This window comes from Mizuhopecten yessoensis, unplaced genomic scaffold (genome assembly GCF_002113885.1).
Source record: "Mizuhopecten yessoensis strain PY_sf001 unplaced genomic scaffold, ASM211388v2 scaffold11133, whole genome shotgun sequence".
NCBI classification, from domain to species: domain Eukaryota; kingdom Metazoa; phylum Mollusca; class Bivalvia; order Pectinida; family Pectinidae; genus Mizuhopecten; species Mizuhopecten yessoensis.
Genome location: NW_018408896.1, coordinates 92997 through 120991, shown reverse-complemented (window position 1 = coordinate 120991; position 27995 = coordinate 92997). Strand labels below are relative to the sequence as shown.

The 27995-nt window shown below is 33.8% G+C and overlaps 1 protein-coding gene across 5 annotated transcripts; it reads left to right on the top strand.

Annotated features, from left to right (window-relative positions):
• The first annotated feature begins 3224 nt into the window (after positions 1 to 3224).
• On the top strand, positions 3225 to 17490 carry LOC110466392 (Williams-Beuren syndrome chromosomal region 27 protein-like). Of its 5 annotated transcripts, XM_021522842.1 has the most exons (8): positions 3225 to 3573; positions 8674 to 8832; positions 13019 to 13097; positions 14973 to 15139; positions 15809 to 15940; positions 16112 to 16247; positions 16413 to 16505; positions 16845 to 17490. In XM_021522842.1, the coding sequence occupies exons 4-8, from the start codon at positions 15017 to 15019 to the stop codon at positions 17027 to 17029; spliced, it is 669 nt and encodes a 222-aa protein (XP_021378517.1). In that variant the 5' UTR covers positions 3225 to 3573; positions 8674 to 8832; positions 13019 to 13097; positions 14973 to 15016; the 3' UTR covers positions 17030 to 17490. The 5 variants fall into 5 exon arrangements, with proteins under 5 accessions (XP_021378517.1, XP_021378516.1, XP_021378518.1 ...); XM_021522841.1 differs by lacking the exon at positions 13019 to 13097; XM_021522844.1 differs by lacking the exons at positions 3225 to 3573; positions 8674 to 8832 and adding an exon at positions 8855 to 9300 and having other exon boundaries at positions 9956 to 13097.
• The last annotated feature ends 10505 nt before the right edge of the window (positions 17491 to 27995 follow it).

The following is a 27995-nucleotide window of genomic DNA, read 5'->3' as shown; positions in this document are numbered from 1 at the left end:
TCTCCTTAACGCATGGGTAAAACCTTAATTGTGTTATCATATAATTATCCTATCTCACGGATGATGATAGTGATACTTTATAGGTCGCTTATCGCCAGCTGGCGGTACTGTTTTCTTAATTGCTTCTCTTGCGTGTAGTTTGTAGTTAAATTATATCTGGTTCAGTTTAAATATGATTACGGAGGAATTTGTTTTAACTATGATGTCTTTCTTTTAAAGAAAACATACCACTGGTCATACTCAATGTGTACAAGTACACTGTGTTATATTACAGTGATATTTATGTTCTAAATCATGGTCATTCGAATGAAGTAATTGATGTATTGTATTCACGTTAAGCTACTACAATTTACTATGCAATGGAATGTCAACAAAAGAAATATAGCAATTTTTTTCTGATCAATACTATCAAAAGCAAACAAAAGATTAAATGATTATTCAACATTTTGTTAAACGATCAATCAATGAAATCAATTAATTGATGCATTTTTAAAAAGTAATTGTTAGAATAAAAACTTAAAAGATTCTGTTTCTGATAACGATCATTGCCTTAACAATGGCTGAACAAATTAGATGTAACATAACCATATAAAAAACTTCTGTTTTCTTATTGAAAAAGAATATTATGCATAACTATATCTGTATAAATGTTGCAATAATATGCCTATGAGCCGAAAGGCTTAAAGCTAATAAACAATACAATACAATTCAATCATCGGGTGCTGCATGCAACGTAGCGTGAATGTCTTGCTTTTTTAACTGAATGGTTTTAACCTAAAACATTGAAAGCATTAACCACGTCTGTACTATACGGAGGTCAATGACCCGACAGCTGTGCCACGTGATCATGAGCGTGTACAACAATGTACAGAGATGTAGTATATATTTTCGCTGTCATTGTAACGGCATATGTGTGTGGAGTCGAGCGTCAAATACGATGGCCGAAAGCGGCCAACAATAAAAAAGAAAATATACAATGGCGTCAGTAAATACGAGCATAACATTAAACAAATCATATACTAGTAGACCTGGCGACCAATTAGGAGCATATTAACCTATAAAGGAGAAGTTAAAAATAATTATTTACAAGTTCCAGTGTCAAAAAACAAGGACAAAAATCGAACTATCGCTGATATGGAAATAAAACATCAGGAAGAAGACATTAAAAACAAAGGAGAACATCATCACCTCCTACCGACACAGCGGGTAATACCACGTGATGGGGATGGTAAGCGCCCCCTGTTGTTTATTGGAGCTTGCCGTCATGTCCTTTAGGAAAGTATGTAGGTTTCAAACCAATTTAGATATATTTGGTCAGTCTGTAATCATTATTTACTCATAAGATGTAAACCTGGTTTGTAAGCAAATACAATTATTGTCATCCCCTACTTGGCAAAGACAATTCATTTTCATACCAATTCCAAAATCAGATCAGATCCACACTTAAGCTTTTTCCTCTTCAGACCGATACACATATTTTATCAGACCAGTGTAGTTGTTTGACAGTCAGATATTTCGATCAGGAGTTATTTCCCATTGTACAGGGCCAATATGTATGTATTTCAATTACGTTTCTCCATTATCATCATCATCGTCGTCGTAGTCACCGTCGCCGTATCATCAATGTAGAAATAATCAGTAACTAACAAGTTCATTCGCTTTAAAAATCGATGTTGGGATACTGATCTTAAACTATTGATAGCGTATTAGTTCGTCTGGTTTGTAAAAGAATTTTGAAAAGTTGAGATTGTAATATCAAAACGTGTTTCATTTAGTTTGATGAAATAAACTTATTCATTTTTTGTTATTGTAGAATAAGCGGTCGTGTGATGACATTATTACTCTCCAAATCAATTTCCGTTATAAGGAATGGTTACCTGTGTTCATAACTACATTTTGTATAATCATGATGACTACCTGGTTGGGACTGGCCAAAATAGCTTACACATCATTCATGTGACATTATGTTCCGTTTACATAGCCCTTACGCAATTAATATTTAAGTAAGGATGTCAGAAAATGAAATACAATACATGGAGGTAGTGTCCAATACTAGACCTCATTGATTGATATTTTGTTTGTTTTCCATATTTGTATTAGAGTGAATGACACGACCGAACATGACGTGTTTAGGGACCATACCCAGGTGGTTCATCTTTGGGGAGAGTAAGATGACAATATTTTTTTTTTATATATATGGTTATTGCCAATAGTATTAAAAAAACGTAATATCTCCCTATATATATGAGCATAAGGATACCATATGGTAACCCTATACTAGATACACAAGTCAAACAAATACAAATATCCATAATACACAAATCCGTGCTTCAACGTCATACTTACATTTGTTTCAAATAATGAGAAAGGGGATATTTACTTAAGGAAGAAATGTTTGTTTAAATTTATATATATGGTTTTAAGTTACTACTATGCAGTTTAAGTCAAATTGAAGGTTTAATGATGAAAACATATTACGATATTTACACGTAAAGGAAGGATCTTATATTAACTGAGATTTGTTTTAAGTACATGGAAATGCGATATTACGTTGTATATATAACATTAAATCAATATTAAGGTGCGGACTGCTAATGACGTAGTGTAGAGTGTACATTTAAACAAAAGAAAATGATTTCAAAAACAGAATAAAAATCAAACATGATTATACTCGGGTAAAATATCAAGCATGTTAAATTCAACTCTAATAAGAAAGAGAAAAAAACATACAGCAAAAACGGAAAAATATCCAGCAACCTATTTTATGAACAGACAATTGTTTGTCAAAGCCTAGTTAGCTTAACATGTTGCGACGAAAGAAAAACAAAATATAGAATAATATCCGATTATTAGAAAATGGTATGTACCTTTCCTGTCTGGATATTCTCTTTCTATTTTACCGTTTATTGATAGGAGTGAATTTTAATATCATTTAACTTGCATGCTCGAGTATAGCTTTCAACGCTGCAGCGTTTTTAATTTCAATGGCATTTAACACACATGTGTGTGCGAGATTGATGTTTTCGTTAAGCCAATCAGGCAGTGAATAACTAATGCCATGTGTATGTGTATCAGCTGTTTGTGTGATTTAACTGCGTCTTTTGTGGAATAATACAACAGAAAACTATTGATGTATACAATACACCCGTCTGTGCCTCGTTACTATTAAAGTCACACAGATGGCGCTGTCAACACTGTGTATAAATTCAGTGAACAACTCGTTATCTACCTTTTCTTGCATTAGCTTGTGCTCAACACACACGCATTGAGCTACAAGCAGATTATAAAGTTTGAAGGAATTTGGCTGTATCGTTCTGTTTTAGCGTTAACTGACAGATATTTATGTTCGTAAGAGCATATATCATAATATGTCAGTGATATATTTCAGAAACAAAATGAATTGATTATTGATTCAATTATTTTGGAAATATTTGTCATGCAATTAAGAAAGAAATATCAAATTTTCTATTCAAAATCTTACATCAAATTTGGTATCTAAATTAAAATGAAGGTCAACTCGAATTTAAAAGTTAGTCATTTAATTGAACGGCGATTGGGCATTTGGTCATTGAGGTAGGTATACATGATATATATAACGTTTGATATCCTCAATAATTATTTCCTGTATTGGCAAAAATGTCAGTGTTACTTGAAATAACGACAGTATATCGCCAATTCAGATATGTAAGCTTTTAGTGAAAAAAACATCCTAAGTGCTTGAAGAAATAACAAAAACCATTCATATGGTTCGTGGATAAAAATAATGCTATATTTCAAAAATATGATTTTATATCGACGAAATTTAATTTTTGCTACATATTTCATACTTATTTTACACAAAATTTTCTTCAATAATTAATTCAAATGTTGCACATACAAAATGATTATTAGAGGATTTGAAAAGCAAGAGTGGATTGTATGTAAATTCCTTCAATATATATGAAAATCAAAGTAAGTATGCTTCAATTTATGTAACCACAAGGAGAAGCCAGGTGTTTCAAACCCATAACATGGTATAATCTCTTTCCAGTATCTTTAGAGTGCTATTGGGTTTTTTCATTTTTATGTAAAGGCGATTGATTTCAATATATTGTTAATTTTCAAAATTCAATATTTCTGAAATCCTTTCCCAGCATCCCAATTCACGGCTGAAACATCTGGGTTTTCATTGCTAAATATTAAAGTATAACACAGAATGTTTCTTTTGAAGGTTCTGAAACTAATAATGTGGATAATTTATCATCAGTGTTGCTTGCAACGTCTTTTGATCCCTTTATAGAAAAAATATCAAGCAAGTATCATCCCAATTAATTGGTTATTTTATATAAATATATCAAATCGGATGACAGGTTAGCATTATGCAGGTAAAAACATCGAATACCTGCTAAGTCAGACGACAGTGAATTGTCGTGTTAGTTCCGATTGCTTCATGGATATTCTATAGGGAGCATATATATGGGTAATGCAGTTGCACCAATTTTAAAATGTATTAAGATATAACATATTTATTACCAAATTTATTGGACCGTTTGGCTTGCAGAATCAGAGACAATATGTCCAAGCACGTGAGATTTATTGCAACCGACCGATATGAATATTCTACGTTAAGGTCACCGCTATGAGTGATGTTGCGGTCTGATTATAACAAGAAGAAAAAGCATGTATTTGTACATGTATGTATACTATATAGGTGGAATTAGGAGTATGCAATAACTCTACTATATCAGGCAAAACAGAAATATCCCGGATAGCAGTGGAGCCAAGCTATTAAATCTGCTTAAAATAGCAGCGTTTGACATAAAAACTAGAACACCTCAACCTGTGCATGCAATTCTCTCATGCACAGTGTTGTTTAAACGATATTTAAGCAGAATTTTTGAAAGTATTAGTAACCTACTATTTCCTGCAAAAGTGACAATAATGACAATAATGTCAAACACAAACCTTCGTTTGGACTCGGAATTATATTAAACGTATAATGTTAAAGTGTTTACCCTGTCTTACTATACCTATAAATCACTTATTGTTTATCAAGCATTCATGCAATTGAAGTAAGTATCGTAAAAGTCAAGATGCCTATGCAGGTAATTTAAATGTGGTAATTGTAATAATTATGGGTAAACTTTATGTTATGGTAATTTAAATGTGGTAATTATCATTAGCATAGGTACACATTTATGTTATGGTAGTTTAAATGTGATAATTATAATTATTATGGGTAAAATTTATGTTTATACGGACAATTTATAAAACAATCTGATTAAAATCAGATATTTAATTCCATTCCGATACTCTCCCGTCAAAAACGTAGAGAACTGGAGAGGAAAACAATATCTGGTTTTAATCAGATTGTTTTTAATGTTTTAAATAAGGTATTGACTTGATTTATGCATTGTAAGGAGCAGACTCATTATTCCTTATTTAGTAATGGATATCTATATAATGTTGACGAATTAATATATATAATATGAATTGAAATTGCTATCAATTGTAAGACGCAAATATATATTTTAAATAACCAAACCTTTTTGGGGGAAATTTGTGATATAGAAAGTTCAACATTTGAATCAGATAAACTGCTGACCAATCACATTGTCTTTATCAGTACAATCCAAGAGCAATAGATCGCTGATAGTATGCGTATACGGTCAAACGTTATCATTGCCCTTTGAGACAGAAGTTCTATGTTTAGACAACTCGGCCAGTCACATTATTTTACACGCGACCTCGCCGCTAGGTGGCGTTGGTGAGCTCAGGTATATAAGCTCTGCTGACGCACAGCTCTGTCTCTATCAGATTAAAAACGGTTGAGTATGGAGCTAATAAAATGTGTTCCCTTTATTTTCAACCTATCAATGCTTTGTATGGCTGTTGATTTATATGACTTATATACCATTTAGATAATCAATCTGCATGGCATATCAGTTCAACTCCGAATCTATGTGTCTTGTTATATTGATAAGGTGTTTATAAACACCATGCATGCTATACAATATGTTCCTTGCAATGCAAGATCGATCACATGTAAATAAACACAGAGTTATATAAACGATTTCGCAGTTTATACTTAAATTATTCATGGGTAATGCCGTTTAATGCAGATTGACTATAACACTAGACTTGACCTTTCAAAACTTTACAGATGAGTAAACTTTATATGCTTAGGGTGTTGACAGCTGGCACCACCAACTGCAATATATCCGATAATGTGTTAGTGTAAGCAGTATGATGCAATGTTGTCCCCGATTATTTTCAATGTCCCTACTTAACCACGACACAATGGCGATGGTGTGGTTTGTTTGTTACATATTTTACATAAAGAATGCGGTCAAAAATATTTGGTGACAGACTTGCATGTGGAGAGTTCATTTTGGGCTTATGCAAGCCGTTACTTTATAGTATAGCGTATCTGTGTCAAGGTTACATGGTTGTTTTTGTTTTTGTGTTCTGTCATACCTGAATATGTTTATGTTAGCTGATTCTTACTGGTCTTATAACTTGTAAACAGACATATTAATCTGCATGAACAACATTGAGTTGCAAGCATAGTGCCAAAGTCAGACAATTAAAACAATGAAAGTTATTATGGAGGGATGAATGTTAATTTGGGATTCAATCCATGACCAGCTGTATATCTTTTTTTATAATTACCTGTTTATTTTGCCCAAAACATTTTCAATAAAACAGTATTGATCAAGAGACATGGTCATAGGGTGATAAACTATTTACTAATAAACTTATAAATGTATGTATGCAATCGCCCTATTTGAAATCTGCCGTCTTATAAAAAAAAAGACATGGCTGTGAATTAATTCCCATTTCTGCTGATAACATAGACTTGTATAGACTTAAGAAAGCATAACTATTCTTTTCAGTAACAATCAAAAATAGAAATTTTATTTTGAATATAATAGCCAGAGTGCAGTTGGCTATGTCTATGTCCGTGTTTCGTTCAGTCATTTGGTCTATGCATAATATACAAATATTTCAAATGTCAAAAGTCTTACTGCTAAGACTGAATAATAATTATTCAAAAACAAAATATTTCGATTCGATGGTGATATTTTATAGTATCTATATCAGTACCAATAATAAAAACACATTTCTGAACTAATACCTGTAGACTGGTAAAGACTTCTGTTAGAATTATAAATAAAATTATTAAAGCTGTAAAGGTAGTTTTTCATTTCAAGAATATTGCGGTTAATGGAAGTATTTATTCATTATTCATAACACGACACGAATTCGTGGACAAATAGATCACTAACGATAGCGCGGTGCATTTGACCTTATAGCCATGATCAGGATAGCGATAACTTGTCCCATCTCAGGGTTCGTCTCAAAATATAATAAAAACAGAATTCATTTATTTACGTTATTGAAAATTATACAGAAAAGAAATTTGTTAACAAATAATAGTATAATTTAAATTACTTTTAGTTTGATATAGGAATGATATAGTAAAATGTTAAAAGGGCTTCCTGTTGACCCTTGTCATTTAGTAAATTCAGAAGCCATAAAGATTCTTTTTCTTAATCTTGAAGAGTCAAAACGTTTGTGAAATAAAACTGTCCTTTAAAATCCAAGAGTCAAAGATCATTTTGATGAGTCAAAAGCATACTCTCAATAGTCTTCTGAAACATCTATAAACAGTCGAATTCATTACAGAAATAACGGTCAATAATAACGAAACATTCTATAACGTGATGAAAAATTGTTCTAAAACAGTAATCCTAAAATTATAATTAATAAAGTGTATAAAATAACATAAAAGTCAAATTATAAATTTGAAAACGTTGGTGGAGAGTATACTAGAAATAATCTGTGTTGGCGAGTATGTCTCCGCTATGTCCTGATAAGGTCTATAATACAGGTATATAACGCTATCAACAAAGCGTATCATAGATCATACTGTATATGAAATACGATGTAGACAATTTCAATTTCCGAAATTTGATACTTCATAAATATTCATATTTCATTTGTTACTTTCCTCTAAAAAAATGCATTTTACGCAAACATTATTTTATTGATGTATTTACCATACGTGGGTCGAGTTACACGTTTCTGTGGTAAATGAAATATGCAAAAAAGTTAAATATATGTATATTTGTATCATATGGGTCAAAGAGGTAATATAGACGGTAAAATCCCATATAACACTGGATCCTAATGGAGGTATGTCCGTAGGATACGAATTACTTAAAATATTATATGGGGCAAAGAAGTAATTCCAACAGTGTGGACAAGTTTAGGTTGTATCATAGGTATACATACATGTACCTATTAAATGTTATGCGGGTAAGCCTACCAATTAAATATTATGTGGGTAAACATACCTATAAAATATTGTATGGGTAAGCATGCCTATTAAATATTGATATGGGTAAGCATGCCTATTAAATATTGAATGGGTAAGCGTACCTATCAAATAGTGTATGGGAGAACATACCTATTAAATATTGTATGGGTAAGCATACCTATTAAATATTGTATGGGTAAGCATACCCATAAAATATTGTATGGATAAGCTTGCCTATTAAATATTGAATGGGTAAACATACCTATTAAATATTTTCCACGTGTAAAGCTTCTGTTCAAATGAATAATGGATGTTTACTGGTAATAAAGAATGGCTTAAATATATTAATTGCATTCCAATTTTCATTTCAGTATACAACTGAGAGAAGAGGAGGTGAACTCAGAGATGATCAATATGGATTTTAGCAGAGTGAATTGTTCGCTTGTCAAGGAAACTTTATACATAGTTCACCAGAACATCCTGCCGCTTATCATGTATCCAATGGATATTAAAGACAGACAGAGATGCAGGTGAATATAAAAGTATTTAAGGTCACAGTACACACCATGACAGGTCCCTATATTTCAATTATATTCAGTTAATTCTAATAATGTCGATTTAAATAATTTTAAGGTAGGTAACTCTAACAAAAAGTATGGTTACAATGTGTAGGGTAAGATTTATCCTTATGGAAGACAACTCTAAGAACTACCCACGGGTACTACATAAGTAAGTATCCTCAGGGAAATGACTCTAATATAAATCACATGCATCATGGTTATAACCTTAATGGTGACGACTACTCAAATTATATCCAGCCCTATTTAATGGCAAAATTATTGTTGATAATCCTTATATAGACACCATTTTACTTTCACTTTGTTTTAAATATTCAAACCAGTGACAGTAGTCACTAAAGGCGGAATATCCTTAATGATTTGTAAATAATACTAAACGAAAAGTAAAGAGTATGATTTATTTAAACGGTTGCTGCAAAGGTAGCAGAATACAGTAGAAATGGCCCGACTCTGATAAACAAGGCACATGTCGAGGAAATATAAACACAGCGGATTTACCCTACACAACACATGTATACATGTATATATATTTGTAAACTGCATTACATTTACAATAAATATAAAGCACTGAGAAGTGTATTAACCTCTTTTTTCTATGTATGTCACTTGTGTGAAAACCATGGTTACCACATCAAAAATTACCAAAAAATGCCAAAAAATGCTATTTTTAACCCAAAACTTGACCCCCGCAAGTAGTAATTTTTTTCCTAAGCTCTGTCTGAAATTAAAGATTACCTACCTGGTTGCAGAATTATCTGGGTCGCAGTAAAATTGTAGAACTTGATTTTTTGCAATTTTGCGTCGTGTGCTGTTGTCAAAATTTTACCTCCTGTAAAGCTAGCTTTTCATGTGTACGCACCCTTTCGTATTATGGCCAAAATTTTATTCTCGAACCAAAGAAATCTTCTTTCTTTTTTACAAATGTGAAGCTCACATAGCCCACTTCATCATGCTTATACCAATTTTAGTACAGTTTTATTTTTATATTTTTTTTACATATCATTATACAGGGGTTAGCCATTTAACAAAAATATCACCCATGGCCACAACCCTCTACTGTACTCTGCTACCAAAGAGAGACCCATAGACAGTATGTAGAAAAGAGACCTAAAGACAGTATATATAAGAGAGACCCATAGACAGTATGAAGAAGAGTGACCCATAGACAGTATGTAGAAGAGAGACACATAGACAGTATGTAGAAGAGAGACCCATAGACAGTATGTAGAAGAGAGACCCATAGACAGTATGTAGAAGAGAGACCCATAGACAGTATGAAGAACAGAGACCCAAAGACAGTATGTAGAAGAGAGACCCATAGACAGTATGTAGAAGAGAGACCCATAGACAGTATGTAGAAGAGAGACATATAGAAAGTATGTAGAAGAGAGACCCAATGACAATATGTAGAAGAGAGACCCAAAGACAGTATGTAAATTAGAAACCCAAGGACAATACGTAGAAAAGAGACCCGAAGACAATATATAGGAAAATGACCCAAAGACAGTATGAAGAAAGTGGTGTAATGACAATATGTAGAAAAGAGACCTAATGATAGTATGAAGAAAAGGGACCCAAAGACAGTATGTAGAAATGGGCGCAATGACAATATGTAGAAAAGAGACCTAAAGACAGTATGAAGAAAAGAGACAAACAGACAATATGTAGGAAAATGACCCACAGACAGTAGGTAGAAAATGACCCACGAACAGTGTATAGAAAAGAGACAAAAAGAAAGTATGTAGAAAGGAGACCCAAAGACAGTATGAAGAAAAGAGACCTAAGGATAGTACATAGAAAAGAGACAAAAAAAAACAGTATGTAGAAAAGAGACCCAAAGATAGTATCAAGAAAGGAGACCCAAAGACAGAATGAAGAAAAAAGCCCTAAGGATAGTACATAGAAAAGAGACAAAAAAAAACAGTATGCAGAAAAGAGACCCAAAGAAAGTATCAAGAAAGGAGACCCAAAGACAGAATGAAGAAAAGAGACCTAAGGATAGTACATAGAAAAGAGACAACAAAAAAAAACAGTATGTAGAAAAGAAACCCAATAACAGTATGTAGAAGAGACCCAAACACTCTTATGTAAAAGAATGACCGAAACACAGTACGTAAAAGAGTGACCGAAACACAGTTCGTAAAAGAGTGACCGAAACACATTACGTAAAAGAGTGACCCAAAGACAGTACGTAAAAGAGTGACCCAAAAACAGTATGTAAAAGATTGACCCTAACACAGTATGTAAAAACGGTGGAAGATACAAATGAAAAACTTCGTTTCTCATTAATTTTAAAATTGAAAGTTTAAACTAAAAACGTAACAAAACGTTTAACAAGCAGAACAAATCACTGAAAATATAGCCTTGTAAATGCAATTTCTTAATACTCTTTAAATGTATATATGTCAGATTTCTCCAATAGCGTTCACAGATGAAAATTATTACTATGATTAAGATATCTCAGTAAAATATCTTAAAACCAACCACTTATTATACACTGTATAATTAAATTGAGTTATATAAATATAAGCAATCAACGTAAAAACGTTCATTTGCTATGTTTTCAAGTCTGTACGGTAAGTGCTCTACAGAAACTGCGTTATTTAATCCATTTTCGCATCTAGTACTTTACAAATTAAATTGAGCTTATAGTTTTATGATAAAACAAATAATGGGCTAACACCCTTTTTATGTGCAGAAGAAATATTTTCTTTATTCTATACTTTTTGTTTTAACAATCATCCGTTTTCATGTTTTGATGTAAAACACTAATATGCACGATATACTCTCATGTGCGTTTTGACTTTCATTAATGGTGCACCAACAAAACGACAAAACGTAATCTGGTGTAAATATGTGCGCAGAAACCCCTATTTAAACTCTTTGTGAAAAATTGCTCTCGAAATTAAAACATCAAACTGTTTTTTTTAAATCCCTTTGTAAACATAATCTTGAAGTGAATCAAAATGTCACCGTGTAAACAAATACCTCGCTGAAGAGCTGATGCACTTAAGTGTAGGTGCAGTAGTCATTGTAAGTGTGACTTGCAAAATTGCAGAAAAAAACATTGGGGAATACCTCTGCTGTCTAGGATAGGAGAATCTGTTTCACTTAACAGGATAAATGCATGAGGTGTGTTGAAACGTTTAGGGTCCGTCATAGATTCTCAACTCGATCGAGTTATTATTGATGAAGGATCCGTCATAGATTCTCAACTCGATCAAGTTAGTTTTGATGAAGGATCCGTCATAGATTCTCAACTCGATCGAGTTAGTATTGATCAAGTGTGTTTACACTAAATCAATGTCTGCACAGGTTTGAGTGAAAGTGAATATAGATGAGAAGAAATAGGTCGACTGTCAAATAAATTATGATATATTCAGAAATGCTCTTATTTCTTTACATTTGGCTCACATTTTCTGTAAACCTGCTACACAAATCCTGTTTTATTCATTCAAACATATTTTATTGATTGATAGATATTCAAAGTGATTAGGAACAAGGTCTGACAACTTACAAGGCCCTCTCCCAACAAATCTTAAATAAAAATATGCTGTTGTAATTGCATATCCCCATTAGTAATTATTTACTATAATTAGCCTTCGGTTACAAGCTAACCGAGGGGATATGCAATTACATTTTTTTATAAATAATTTCTGTTTGTATATTTTTGTTTTATTGTATTATTGGTTCATGGTGACTGATTATCTATGGTATATGTTGTGTAAAGTGTGGATCGCCCTAAGAAATTTGACAAATTTCTTTGTCTGCAATGCTGTAATTATTTTATTGCCCATTTATAAAGATATATATATATTGTATGTGTATATATTCAAAAAACATTCTTTACAGAGCTATGATCCTGTCTTTCAATAGGACTGCAGAAATTAATCATTGTATACGTTATTTGATGATATCATATTATATGGTAGTTTTATGGAAAGTTTTTACATATACGTCGGAAAGTTTTTGTGATTTCATCATTCGAGTGCATTCCTAAGTTTGCCTCGTTCACAAAAAATAGCCTACAACACATGTGGTGTTATTAAGGTAGAAATGTGGGTTTGGACTTTTTGAGCAATCTGACTGGCTAATACTGGTAACAGATGTGTATAAAGCATATGCATATATATTGCAGGTATTTTTCAAGACGACTGCCATTACTTGTTATAAATTGTGTTGATTTGATTTAGGAGTAAACACGTAGCCTCAAGTAGGTAGGTATCTTTGTTAATTCACATTTTACATACATCTCTTCGCTGGGTAAATGATTAACATGAAACAAAATACCAAGTTGTTTCAAGGAGGCTATTATTTGTTAACATGTTAAACGTGTATCAAATAATCCTGCACGTTGAGACATTTTTCGTCATTTATTAGGTAGATATCTTGTTACGTACAATCAGTCAATTTTTCGTATTTCAATGAACAGAACTCGATCAATAAGCTAATACTTCAGAAAATAAGACTTACGTCACCAGATGTCGTCACATGTGTCTTGCTAACAAACAAACACGAGGGAAACAAGCGCTATGTAGAAGGGCGGATAGGACAGGTGTATATTATCGCCTAATATACTGAGTGGGGTATTTCATATTGTACATACAGTGGAATTCCATTGTGTACCAATTATGAATGACAATGCTCGCACGAGTGTTTTCTCTCTCGTATCGGCGCACACAGTGTGCTGTTCCATTTACTCCCCTTATCTGTTACGTTACAAGTATTAGTGCGGGTCAACGAAATAATACGTTGATAATATATATTTCTTTTTCCTTAATTACCATTCAAATAATGTTTTCCTGTTTTAGCATAGTATGTGTCAGGCCAAATGAGAAATTATTTAAAACAAATATATTTTATCACATAGTTGAAAAAGTAGAGCTATATTTCCGTTAACTTGTTTTTTTTTTCTAGTACGAAATAGCTAAAGAAAATCGACTTTGTTTCAAATGTCATTTTTGTTTTAATTTTAATTATATAATTTCGAAGTTCAATTTAAGTTTTATAATGCAGACACATAAAAATGATTTTGAAACCGTCCTTTTAAAGAATTTGGGTCGAAATAGATAAAAGTTTGAAACCGGTTGAAACCGGATGAAGGTGAGGCTATAAAAGGCCGATAGGCCTGGTCACTTTTCACAAGACCCAGCAGACACCGAGCAGAAAACTACTCTCCGGCGACTTTTGCACGAATTCACTCCACGAACGAAGTCATCTGTCGGCTAATTTTTCACCAGTCAAACACAACTTCGTAGCTTCAGGTATTCGATCATTCACGAAAACTAACTGCCAGTTTATTGTAGATGTCTTTCTGATTCGGAGTTAGGATTTTCTCTTTTATATTTTGCTTTATCAAAAAACCGATAATATTAAGAATCGGTTTTTACTGTTTGTCGTTTATCATTGTGAATTACATTCAAGCATTACTGTTGGTAGCCGGTTATTTGTAAGAAAATAATTCTTTCTGGCAAGTTTTTGTGGTTGTTATGCTAGATATTCACTAAACCAAACCTTTGTAGACCAAAGTTAACTTTATATCCTGTGGATTATATATTATTTACAGTGTTTAATGTTAAGATATTTATTCCATTGCCCGTGAGAAATACATTTGCCTCATTTTAAAACATTGTTTCGTTTCTATTATTTAACATTTGTTCTAGTAGACAACGTATCATTTATGCCAAACATTATTTACTTGGTGTAATCAGCAACAATTAAACAACATTAGTGAATAATGTACATGTAATATACAGCTTAAGATTTGAGATTCAATCAATGTTGACATGGCGATACCATCTGCTACAGATGTCAGGGTTAGGTCACTCTTACCTTTAGACAGTCACAATTTTGATCCTTCAATGAGTTAAGATGTTGTAATCGGTTATACTAAAAATGATGGTATAGATTGTCGCCCAGTCCATTTCAAAATTAAATTAAAATGTAAAAAAAACCCTATCCTGAATAAATGTTTAACATTTTCAAGTAAAACAAAAACATAACAGTGTGTTCCTGATTTGTATTCGGTTAAACATAACTTTTAATGAAGCTTTTTATGTACAATATAAATCATTTTTGAATTTTATTTACAGAAACTTTCCTGTTCCGTTATCTACATCCAACACCTTAGGACAAGATGGAGACTTTAAATGTCGATGATCACGTTGCCTACCACGTGAACGACAAGGTTTTCAATGGCAAAATGGAGAAACACGAAATTAAAGAATACTACACCAAATGGGCGCTCCAATACGAAAAAGTAAGATATTTCTGTCAAGTTTTACCTGTTTGTATATATATAATTTGTCGTTTTGTCATGAAAAAAGAAAATGTTGACAATAAATCTAGATTATGTTTTCTTTATGTTCGTAATCATAAACTGCATTCCACGTGAAATGATAATTGTGTTCATATCCTTTAAACCTCTCTTTAATTAGCATGCGTTGTATCACTTGAAATTTTAATTTTTCACTTTTCGATTAACTAATGTTTCTTTCGACAAAACTTATCTGTAAAATATGATATACGTAAATATGATTCAAATAACTTTTATCGTATCGTTAACTGGATATCTTTACATTATTTTGTACAAATGCATTTCGATATTATACATTCCACAATGAGATTATTTTGATATTGCAATGTAAATGAATTTTCTGTGTATTAGTGCGTTACGAAAGGCACGAACTAATAGTTTACGCGTTCGATTATAACGTATATCTGCATACAAAGGTGTGCTTCCTAAACCAATACTTTGGTACCCAGAACTGTTCCTTTAAGGTTTGCAAGAAATATTTGATCATAATTACTTATATACTTATCATATTTGAGGTAAATAATGTGAACATAACTGCTTTTCCTTTTTTAAAATATTATAATTGTCATTCACTTTTACCGACATTTATTCGATATTTCCTGTTTACCATAGGATCTCGCTCCTGGGAGATATGACGGACCTATGATGGCCGCAGAGACCTGCGCGCAATGCTTCAACGAAAACGACAGAGAAAACGTACGAGTACTAGACGTGGCAGCAGGGACCGGGGCGGTTGGTGAACAGGTACGTTATCGATTGTTTATGTATCAATGCAAATATGATAATAGTTGCATTTCTCCTATTAAACAAAGATGGGCTATTGTTTTTTAGGGATTTGGTTATTACTACTTACCTTGATTGTTTTCTAATACACTATTGAAGATAAAGATAACATATGTTTATACATTGTTGTAGCTGGTAAAAAGAGGTTTCAGCGATATCCACGCCCTGGACCCTTCAGAAGGAATGTTAGAAGTAGCGAAGGGCAAAAATGTTTATACAAAGTTACTGAATGAATACCTAACAGAAGACAAACTTCCAGTACCTGAAGGTATGTATCATAACGTCTCTCTGATTGTCAAGACAACTAACGTTACTTCAACAAACTCATTTACAGTATTTCAGTTTGTGAAAAGATTGACATATTAAGTGAAAAATAAACGGTCTAAACGTTTAAACGTGTTACTGATATTTTGACCTTTTTCTATTTATTCAGGTTACTACAACTGTGTGACGTCATCAGGTGGAATGGGAGACGGTCATATCCCATGTGAGGCGCTCTATGAAATCATCCGGATCGTGAAATCAGGTATAACTTCGAAGAGCTTACACGTTTTAAGTCTACAATGATTCGTAAACGTGTATCAAACTGAACCCTTTCTGTTACTAGTAAATGGCGATTTTTGTGATTTGTTTGCATATCAGTGTTTTTACATAATGTAAAATAGTCAGTGGAGTGACATGAATGCACATTGCAGTCCTGATTTATTGCACTAAATATAATTTATATTATAATAAGCAAAATTGTTTCACAAGCGATATAACGTTTATTATTTTCTTTCTGTTAACTCGTTGTAAATGATAAAAAAACTCCATTTTAGCCTAATTTAACAGAGATGTCATAAGACGTTGTCTTTATCTCTGACAGGTGGCTACGTGGTGATTGTGATGCGGGAAGAATACCTTTACAACGTACCAGAATACAAAGACCGGCTCGAACCACTCATGGCTAAATTAGAGGCCGAAGGAAAGTGGACCAGGATCGAGAGGCGTGTTGTCCCTAACTACGCCTTCAAAAAAGACGGACTCATCTTTATATATAAAGTGCAATGAACATGGTGTTTCGGGGGGAAAAATCAGAAAAATCACTAGTTTTTAAAACTGATTGGATAAACAAACGCTTATCGCTTCCTACAGCTGTATGAGATTACCTCGAGCTGGCTGTTAGATCTCGGCAACTAATTTAACATTGATCATCTAGCGTATCTGCAGCTAGTTCCAATGGGTTCCATACACATGCTTCGGTGATATAGACAGGCATTTCCAGTGAAAACGGCTCGATGAACACGATGTCACATCATGTCACTTCGTTTTGAAGATTCTTTAGGGAATCGTTTGACAGAGTGCAAACACTATGTATATTGATGTATTTATAACACATGTTTTGGTTGGTAGATCATGTTTCTATAATATGTAAATTATTGTAAATATTTGTAAATATGTACATACTTTTGTGTCATTGATGTATAAATGTAAATATTATTTGTTTGTTGAATAAATACATCTAAGATTTACTTCCGTTGTTATTTTCCTATATTAAAAACAAAATATAGTTTATCATAACCACATTTTACTAATACCGTACCCGTTTAGCTGAATTTACTAGAAATTCTCCTTTTCATCGGTGAATAACCATGAAATATTTGGCTACAGACCAGTAACAATATGCATCTGAAACCACCGTCAGTGTTAGAATCGTCGCCTTCTTTGCTTAAACAAAACAAGCATTTCAAGCATTTCTTTACATCTGACATGGATGAAAGATGTAATCAACATAAGATTTTATGTCTGCATATTAGTGTGGAATATGTAGCTCTGAATTCGAAATTGTTTGTAAATTTTAAAACATCTTTTACCCTCATTAGATAAATAATATACAAGCGCATATGGTCAGTAAAAAGAACTTTCAGCTGATATCTTAGAGTTACCGCATGGACGTTACTCTACCCTGAAATTTATAGTGCTTTTTGACGTTATATTACATTCGTTTTCCAAACAGGAGTAGGTATAAAATATTCACTTTTTAAAGCATATATAACATTTAAACATTAGAATGTATTTAAGGATGAGAATTTAACGGTATAACAATTAAACTAAGTTACTTCCAATGTCATTGTTGTAACATATTCTTGAAGACTTTTTAAAAGAAATATTTCATAAAAATCACATATTGCCATGCAATTGACAGAACTGAAGTTGCTTTAAATTTGAATGTTTAAAAAGAAAAAGAAAACAGAAAAACTGCAGGGGTCGCTATGTGGACCATTACATTACAAAGCATACACTTTACCAGTGTTTCCATACAGGAAGAATGCAAGCACAGCAACAAAATCAGATCATACAAAGCATAGGAAAACATTTGATAGAGGAAATTACTCTAAGCCAGAAAAACTCATTAATGTTGCTTCATTTTCTATATATCAGTCGAAATAAAAGTCTAAAAATCGCAATTAAAACTGATGCAATGGATGATTTTAACTTAATTGATGAAGTCTTAGTGCTGACATATACATTTTCATTAAAACAATTTGAAACGGTTGTTTATCAAATTATTATATTCACAAATTAAATATTCATGGAATGAATGCCATCAAGACATTGTTGACACTAACACGTGTAGTTTTGACATGTTAGGCATACATACCAGCAAGTTCTTGTATAGAGCGATGAACGCTTACGCTGACATGTAATAGAAATGTAAATAAAATGTTCTAAAATATTTATGTTTTAAAATAGTAATGTTCATCAAGCGATACTCTAATTGTACTACATGATTGATGACCATTAAATGTTGACACATTATAACCTTTTAGCGGATACTCGATGTAGGATACCATGTACGTATAGAACATAATATACAGAACTGCAATTAGCGCAACCATATTTCAGCGCAGTACTTAAGCACGAAAAGTGTTCAAATATGTAAAATGACTGTACCTTAACTCCCCTTGGCATGCTGTAGACGTTCCGATAGAGTGTCCCAATACATGTGTCACTGCCACGAACCATACAAAGTACATCTATGCGTTCTCCTGAGTAAATAGGAAACGTTTGTACTCTGTACGTAAGACACACACTTGGTTATACGTATAAAATTTGGTAATAGATACAGTTTCCAAAGAATAAGACCATTACTTTTTTTTGAATTAAAGGATTACTGATAAACAAAATAACAATAAGAGAGGGGTGTATAAAATGAACCATTAAACTGCTAAAAAGTGATCTTGTGGTCATGAAAATAACGGCAAACATCGGGGGAAACGAAATTCACCAACAGAATATTCCACCTTGTATAGAGATGAGCATAGGACACACACAGGGAATTACACCTTTAACATTTGGTAATAAGTACACTGCATCAAACAGCTGTTACGGGGCCAAAAAAAGTGGAAATCCAATTCAGTATAAACAGCTGTTGAAACAGACGGAGACGTGAAAAACAACTTAATCACCTGAATTTAAAAAAAATAGAGGAGTAATTGTTAATATCAAATTAAAAATGTGTAAACTGTGTGTATCATGTGTAAACTGTGTGTATAATGTATAAACTGCGTGTATAATGTGTAAACTGTGTGTATCATGTGTAAACTGTGTGTCATGTGTAAACTGTGTGTATCGTGTGTAGACTGTGTGTCATGTGTAAACTGTGTGTATCATGTGTAATCTATGTGTATCATGTGGAAACTGTGTGTACCATGTGTAAACTGTGTGTCGTGTGTAAACTGTGTGTCATGTGTAAACTGTGTATATCATGTGTGTATCATGTTTGTAATGTGTGTATCATGTGTAAACTGTGTGTCATGTGTAAACTGTGTGTATCGTGTGTAGACTGTGTGTCATGTGTAAACTGTGTGTATCATGTATAATCTATGTGTATCATGTGTAAACTGTGTGTACCATGTGTAAACGTTGTGCATCATGTGTAAACTGTGTGTCATGTGTAAATTAAGTGTATCATGTGTAAACTGTGTGTCATGTGTAAACTGTGTGTAATGTGTAAACTGTGTGTATCATATGTAAACTGTGTGTATCATGTGTAAACTGTGTGCATCATGTGTAAACGTTGTGTATCATGTGTAAACTGTGTGTATCATGTGTAAACTGTGTGTATCATGTGTGTATCGTGTGTGTATCATGTGTAAACTGTGTGTATTATGTGTAAATTAAGTGTATCATGTGTAAACTGTGTGTCATATGTGTATCATGTGTGTAATGTGTGTATCATATGTAAACTGTGAGTATCATGTGTAAACTGTGGGTACCATGTGTAGACTGTGTATCAAGTGTGTATCGAGCGTGTTAATTGTGAGTATCATGTGTAAACTGTGGGTATCATGTGTAAACTGTGTGCAACATGTGTTAAATGTGGGTATCATGTGTAAACTGGGTGTATCATGTGTAAAATGTGTCTCCCATGTGTAAACTGTGTGTATCACGTGTGTATCGTGTGTGTATCACGTGTAAACTGTGTGTACCATGGGTAAACTGTGTGTATCGTGTGTGTATCGTGTGTGTATCGTGTGTGTATCGTGTGTGTATCATGTGTAACCTGTGTGTATCATGTCTAAACTGTGTGTATTATGTGTGTATCGTGTGTGTATCGTGTGTGTATCATGTCTAAACTGTGTGCATCATGTGTAAACGTTGTGCATCATGTGTAAACTGTGTGTCCCATGTGTAAACTGTGTGTATCGTGTGTGTATCACGTGTAAACTGTGTGTACCATGTTTAAACTGTGTGTATCGTGTGTGTATCACGTGTAAACTGTGTGTACCATGTGTAAACTGTGTGTATCACGTGTGTATCGTGTGTGTATCACGTGTAAACTGTGTGTATTATGTGTGTATCGTGTGTGTATCACGTGTAAACTGTGTGTACCATGGGTAAACTGTGTGTATCGTGTGTGTATCGTGTGTGTATCGTGTGTGTATCATGTGTAACCTGTGTGTATCATGTCTAAACTGTGTGTATTATGTGTAAATTTAGTGTATCATGTGTAAACTGTGGGTATCATGTGTAAACTGGGTGTATCATGTGTGTATCGTGTGCGTATCATGTGTAAACTGTGTGTGATGTGTAAACTGTGTGGAATGTGTAAACTGTGTGTATCACGTGTGTATCGTGTGTGTATCATGTGTAAACTTTGTGTATCATGTGTGTATCGTGAGTGTATCATGTGTAAACTGTGAGTATCATGTGTAAACTGTGTGCATCATGTGTAAATGTTGTGCATCATGTGTAAACTGTGTGTCACGCATGTAAACTGTGTGTATCATGAGTAAACTGTGTGTCACGTATGTAAACTGGGTGTATCATGTGTAAAATGTGTGTATCATGCGTAAACTGTGTGTATCATGTGTAAACTGTGTGTATCATGTGTAAACTGTGTGTCACGTATGTAAACTGTGTGTATCATGTGTAAAATGTGTGTCATTTGTAAACTGTGCGTATCATGTGTAAACTGTGTGTACCATGTGTAAACTGTGCGTACCATGTGTAAACTTTGTGTTTCATGAACCGTGGAACTACTTTACTTGAGAAATGTTGCAAACAACGAGGTCAAAGAAATCCGCCAGTAGAATCTACCACTTGGTATCTTGAAGGATGAATATAAGACGCACACGATTTCACCTATAAAATTTCGTAGTTTAAACCGTATGCTAAAAATTAATTACAATGTACTATACAGCTGTTTCGTCCTTGTTGGTGATGCTAGGAGCCAAAAAGTTGCATTACCTTAACTGTACTGTAGAAACAGAAGGGTAGGTGCATAAACCCCTTGAATATACATATAAATGTCAAAAGCTAGAGGAGTACTGGTTGATTTTAAATTAATAATGAGTAAGGAGTGTACATTATGAACAGTGCCACTATTAATAAAAAAAAAAAAGAGAAATGTTGCGATCAAGGTTACGGTAAACCACGGGGACTAACAAATCTATCGGCAGAGTCTACCAATGTGTGTCTAGAAAAATTAATATAAAACACACATGCAATCGCACCTTTAGAATTGGGTAACTGATACAAAAGGCCAAAAATGAATAATCTTGATTCCTTTCCGTGACCTTAACTTCGTCGCTATAGACATAAATATGTTATGCAACATTCCGTCGCATTATGTATTTCTATGAAATTTTATAAGAATATGTGAAAACTAAAGGAAGGTTTAGTCCTTAAATTCCTTACAAATACTAACATTTGACCCCTCGCCATGACTTGAACCATTAAATTATTTCTGGTACACAACAATTCCCTTCTGTTCGTGATGCACGCATGTATGAAGTTTCATAAGAAAATGTGATAGTTATCAAAAGTCTGGAAAAGACGCACCGTCTGTTTAAGATAAATATACATGGGACGTGTCGTGAGAAAATGCTGATTCATTTAGAAGATATGGTCCAAACATGTTTCATAAAGATATGATTATTGATCACTTGTCCTGACCTTAACATTTAAGGAACAGGCCTGAGTGTCGTGCGACACGCTGTATGGTGATGATAATCGGATATATGAAGTTTCCTGAGGAAAGATTCAGCCATTAGGAGGATATGATCCGGTCGATCGGTATAAGGATTTGGTCATTGACTCCATGTCCTGACCTTGAACACAAGTCTGAGAGCGTTGCGTGACGCGCCGTCTAGTCATGATAAACACAATATTTATTAAATCATTTTGGCGATACGGTCCAGTTAAGGTGATACTGAAAAAGAAATCATTAATGTGCAAGATAGCACTGTTTCGTATTTTCACTGAGTGTCAGAAAAAGAGATAAAACTTGATGCCGTTGAATTGTGATTTCGATTTTCTTTTGGTGAGGTGTAGACCTAAACCTTATCCCAACTAAAACACCCATTAAAATTAAAATGAGTATTTTGTTCGTTTTTCGTAGGGGCATAAAACTGAAATTCTCAAAAAGTCAGATTTTTTTCGAAAAGAATGTTGTCAAACTAATAACGCATTGAAGGATCATTTTTGACGCAACCAAAACTAAATATCTTGCTATGGTCAGTTATAAGTTATTTACAGACAGATCAACAGCCGGAAGCCATCTCAAGTAATGATATTTTCCAGATAAAAATGTGTTCATCTTAGAATAAAAGTATCATATACTTTTTTAATACCAAATATATTTTGATTATAGAAGTACTAGGCCATGAACTATCAGTGACTAAAATATCAATCCAAAATATGTGGTTGAACATATTCAAAGAAGGGATCAAATGACCATATGGTCCATACATCAGAATTCATGGCTATGTGTATAGTCAATTCATCATGACTGAAACTGGCAGAAAAGAAGGAAATATTTGTTCCAGTTAAAATGGAATGAATATTTAATCAACAAACAAGTTTCGAAAAGATTTGTTGTTTTTTACTTTTCAAGATGGCCACCAAAACATTCATTCTACTGCCTTATCAGTTGTCAGATTCCCAGACAATTTTCCTGCAATATAAATGGAATTCAGAGATTTCGTGTTTGTTCGATACTTTGTTTTCCTATATCTATTAAAGTTTTATGCCGTATTAACAGCGGATGACATTTACAGATCATGTTAAGCAAGACGCGAGAGTATGATATGTGCTCGATGGCAGACTTGGAAAAGGAAGGAAGAAAAACAAAGATGCGAGGTTTTGAGTTTGTTTTCAAACTGGTGATTCTAGATTCACAAGAAAACAACTTATTTCTTAGCCCTTTAGTGCAACTGTTTTGGATTTTAAAGAATTCTTAAATGGACAAGATAATAATGTATACTTGATGTATGAGCACACATTCCCATAGTTCTTTGACCAAATAGGCATTGGCAGTAGTAATCGTATATTGGATTATGATCATTTGGTGTCGTGCTGTACTGATTCCAAACATTATATTTAGTCTGGCTTTTGTGTCTGGAACAAATCTGGCACCAGATGAGGTCTTGATAGTGCTGATTCACCCATATTTCATAATCTTTACGCATTCTGACCCTGCTCATTTGGACAGAGCTGCTTGTTTTCACCCTCTGAGCCAAATAGTTTGTTTCTGTGAGTAGAATCTTCATTTGATGTGCGAATTCTCTGCTTTTTCTGTCAATTGGTCCCCTATCCAATTGAGACATGCAGTCACAATCTTAAGCACTCCCATAAGTATATCATTGAAGCAATTTGATATTAATTGAGTTAAAAAAACTATCTTATCCTTAATACGGCAATGAAAAGACTGCAATCAATGGGGATTTAGTAACTGTTCTGTCAATGTTAACTGCAGATCAGAGTGTTGTCTCTGAACAGTCTTAAAATATGCGTGCATACTGGTATTAATACCAGATACCTCTAACATTGGCAGGACATCTCTAAAACTACGACCAACGACTACATTGTCGTCTTGCTCCAACCATGTGAGCTTGTCTATAATGTTTTTGTTATGCTTCCTTTCCTTTTGGCTTCCAGAGAATGGTCATACTGTGTTCAAAATGTAGCTATCCGATAGAGTTATGCTCACGAATTTAAGATAATTATGCTGCTTCTGGCCACCGTAAGAATTCTCTGACGCTTATTGAGAGTACTTTTTAAATATAATATGTGCCATCTGGTATGGCATTCACTCTGTCTCACAAGAATGTTAGTGATAATACAGGATTGTATGAAAATATATTCCCTACTCAAATGGTCAGGACGAAAGAGCACTGGAACTATAGATTTATGCAATGCTTGTACTACAGACTGAAAGGTGTTTGGAATACTAGGCAGAGAAACGCCAAGAGCGGAACACTTAATTATAAGAGATGTCAATTTTTATCTTAACCCAAAACAGTAAAAGAGCATTTTGTACAGTTTTGGTATATACTGAAGAAGAAAGAAATGAGGAAAATTACATATGGATTTTGAGAAACTGTTCTTTGACCAACCTGTTCTAGCTTTGCAGCCAGGGTCATCCAAGAGACCAAAATTAGGAATGAAGGCTGATTGATTCTTTGACAAGATGTAAGACATTTCTAAAAGGTCACCAATTACTTCAGATGACCACCTTCATGATTAATGGGTTTAGGTCATTGCCAATAAGATGAAATGAATTCATATTGTACAAACAAAGACAACATTTCGTGTACCTTTTCATTTACGAGATTTTGCGAGGATAAGATGGCGACCCTCACCAATACATTTACTCTTCATTATGATATGAATATTAACAACTGAGTATGAAATATCCCCTAAAAGCAATGTAAAAACGAAAGTCTGATGATAAAATGTATATAAAATTATAACAAAATGTATAAGAACAAATTCTAAAAAGTGACAAAAAAAAAATACATTTGATCTCAAAATTGATTGTTATCAAAATATTAATCAATCTGTCCGTGATGAAATAAGCTGGAATTTGGAATTGTTTGTGACCTAAAATGCACTGAAAGGTTTATTGTAGGCTTGCAACGAATTTCGTAACCAATTATCTGTAATCAGGTGCATTGCTTTTAAGTGGACGCCAGGGAGGTGTCTTAGGCCCTCACATTTTTGGCACACTGGGTACTTTGTTGCACGAAATGAATACTTTCCACCACATGTTTTGCATACCTATTTGAAATAACACCACTTATTCCTAATATGAAAATGTTTGGTATACAAGAACAATACGAATGCAAAATCCTATATTTTACATTAAAATTTCCACAAATATTCGATTTAACTCGCATTCTGGATGACAAATATATATTACAGAACTACATGAGAGTAAATGACCTTTCCTAAGTAATACGATGCAAAGAATACGATTATTTTTCAGAAAAATACTTTCAGGCTGATATTCCATTTTTCGACCCCCATGCTGTAATAAGCTTAATTAATCATCTAAACAAGAGGCCCAATGGGCCTGCATCGCTCACCTGGTATAAATATCACACTTGTAACCTTAAAAATGATCTAAAATAAAGCTAAAGGCAAAATATCAGTATTTATGATTAAAATTCATTCAAAAGATCCTGTTATTTTTTTTAAAAACCATTTCACCCTGTGATTTAAAGTCGAACAAAGTCATTATGTTGAACAAATTGTATAGCCTTTCATTTCAGGATGCAACTTGCAAAGTATCAACATTCTGGGACCCATGGTTATTCAGAAGAGGTCGTTTAAAGATTTTAAACAAATTTGACCCCTGTGACCTTGAATATAAGTCAAAATCATTCACTTAACAAACATAGTAGTCCTTGTTCCAAGCATGCTACTGACTAAATATCAACATTCTGAGCCTTTTGGTCATTCAGAACAAGTTCTTTAAATATTTTGAACATATTTGCTCCTTGGGACCTTGAATATAATTCAAGGTCATACATTTAAACAAACTTGGTAGCCCTTTATCTCAGCATGCTACTGGCCAAATATCATCACCCTGTGCATTTTGGTTATTCAGAAGAAGTTGTTTAATGTTTTTAAGATATTTGACCCCTGTGAACTTGAATATAGGTGAAGGTCATTCATTTGAACAAACTTGATAGCCCTTTACCCCAACATGCTACTGGCCAAATATCATCACCTTGGGCATTTTGGTTATTGAGAAGAAGTTGTTTAAAGATTTTAACATATTTGACCCCTGTGACCTTGAATATAGGTGAAGGTCATTTATTTGAACAAACTTTGTAGTCCTTTATCTCAGCATGCTACTGACCAAATATCATTACCCTGGGAATTTTGGTGATTCAGAAGAAATTGTTTAAAAGCTTTTAATATATTTGACCCCTGTGACCTTGAATATGGGTGAAGGTCATTCATTTGAACAAACTTTGTAGCCCTTCATCTCAGCATGCTACTGGCCAAATATCATCACCCTGGGCATTTTGGTTATTCAGAAGAAGTTGTTTAAAGGGTTTTTTAAGACAATTGGCCCTGTGACCTTGAATATAATTGAAGGTCATTCATTTGAACAAACGTGGTAGCCCTTCACTCATGCATGCTACTGGCCAAATATCATCTCCCTGGGAAGTTTGGTTATCGAGAAGAAGATGTTTAAATTTTGTAACATATTGGACCCCTGTGACCTTGAATATGGGTGAAGGTCATTCATTTGAACAAACTTGTTAGCCCTTCATCTCAGCATGCTACTGACCAAATATCAGGACCCTGTGCACTTTGGTTATTAAGAAGAAGTTTAAAGTAAAATATTGACGCCGTCGACGGACGGACGACGGACGCCGCGCCACGACATAAGCTCACTTGGCACTTCGTGCCAGGTGAGCTAAAAATTAGAAGAGTGATTCAAAGTAATAACATCAAATGTATAAAGGATTGAAAAAAGTTAAAACAACAATCTCGTAGCACTTCTGAAACAAAATGTATGAGGGGGAAGGATCCTAAGTAATTTTAACATAGCTGGAAATAGCCCCTTTATAAAAAACAAAAAAAAGCCTTAATATACCACAATCGCAAAAAAATCATGAAACCGGATAGTATGCCTACTCCTAACACGGGTGAAAAATCGTGTCGGATGAGAAATGGTGAGAAATCGTGTCGAGGTGAGAAATCGTGTTGCGAACGTAGCAATTTTAAGGTGAGAAATCGTGTCGGGGTGAGAAATCGTGCCGTAACAGACGATCGTATCGGGAGCCAACTCTCTCAGTCGACAAAACAAAAAAATGTTTTTTGGCATACAAAACCAGGAATTACTTCGGTTGATTTGTTTCTATTAAATTATACTACAGCTGGCAAAATGCCAACACTAGATAGCAACAGGCATTAGGCATCGACGCGGTGACACAGCAGGATTGGAGTGCTCACAACAAGTATGTAAAAGCCCGTTACACCTTTCCCCACAACCATTGGCAGTTATTCAGGACCAAAAAGTGGAACGACTATAAAAACGCATGAATGGAAAGCTGAACCAGGGTATAAAACGCTAGTTAAAGACGCGACGATTGACATGTCAATTTTCGGGGAAAAAATTGTCCAATAACGTAAGCCTACACGAATGAGCATCTGGGGAGAATTTCTTGGGAAATCTTTTAATTAGTTAGGATGATCCGAAATAAACATCCCCCCACCCCCACCCCCCACC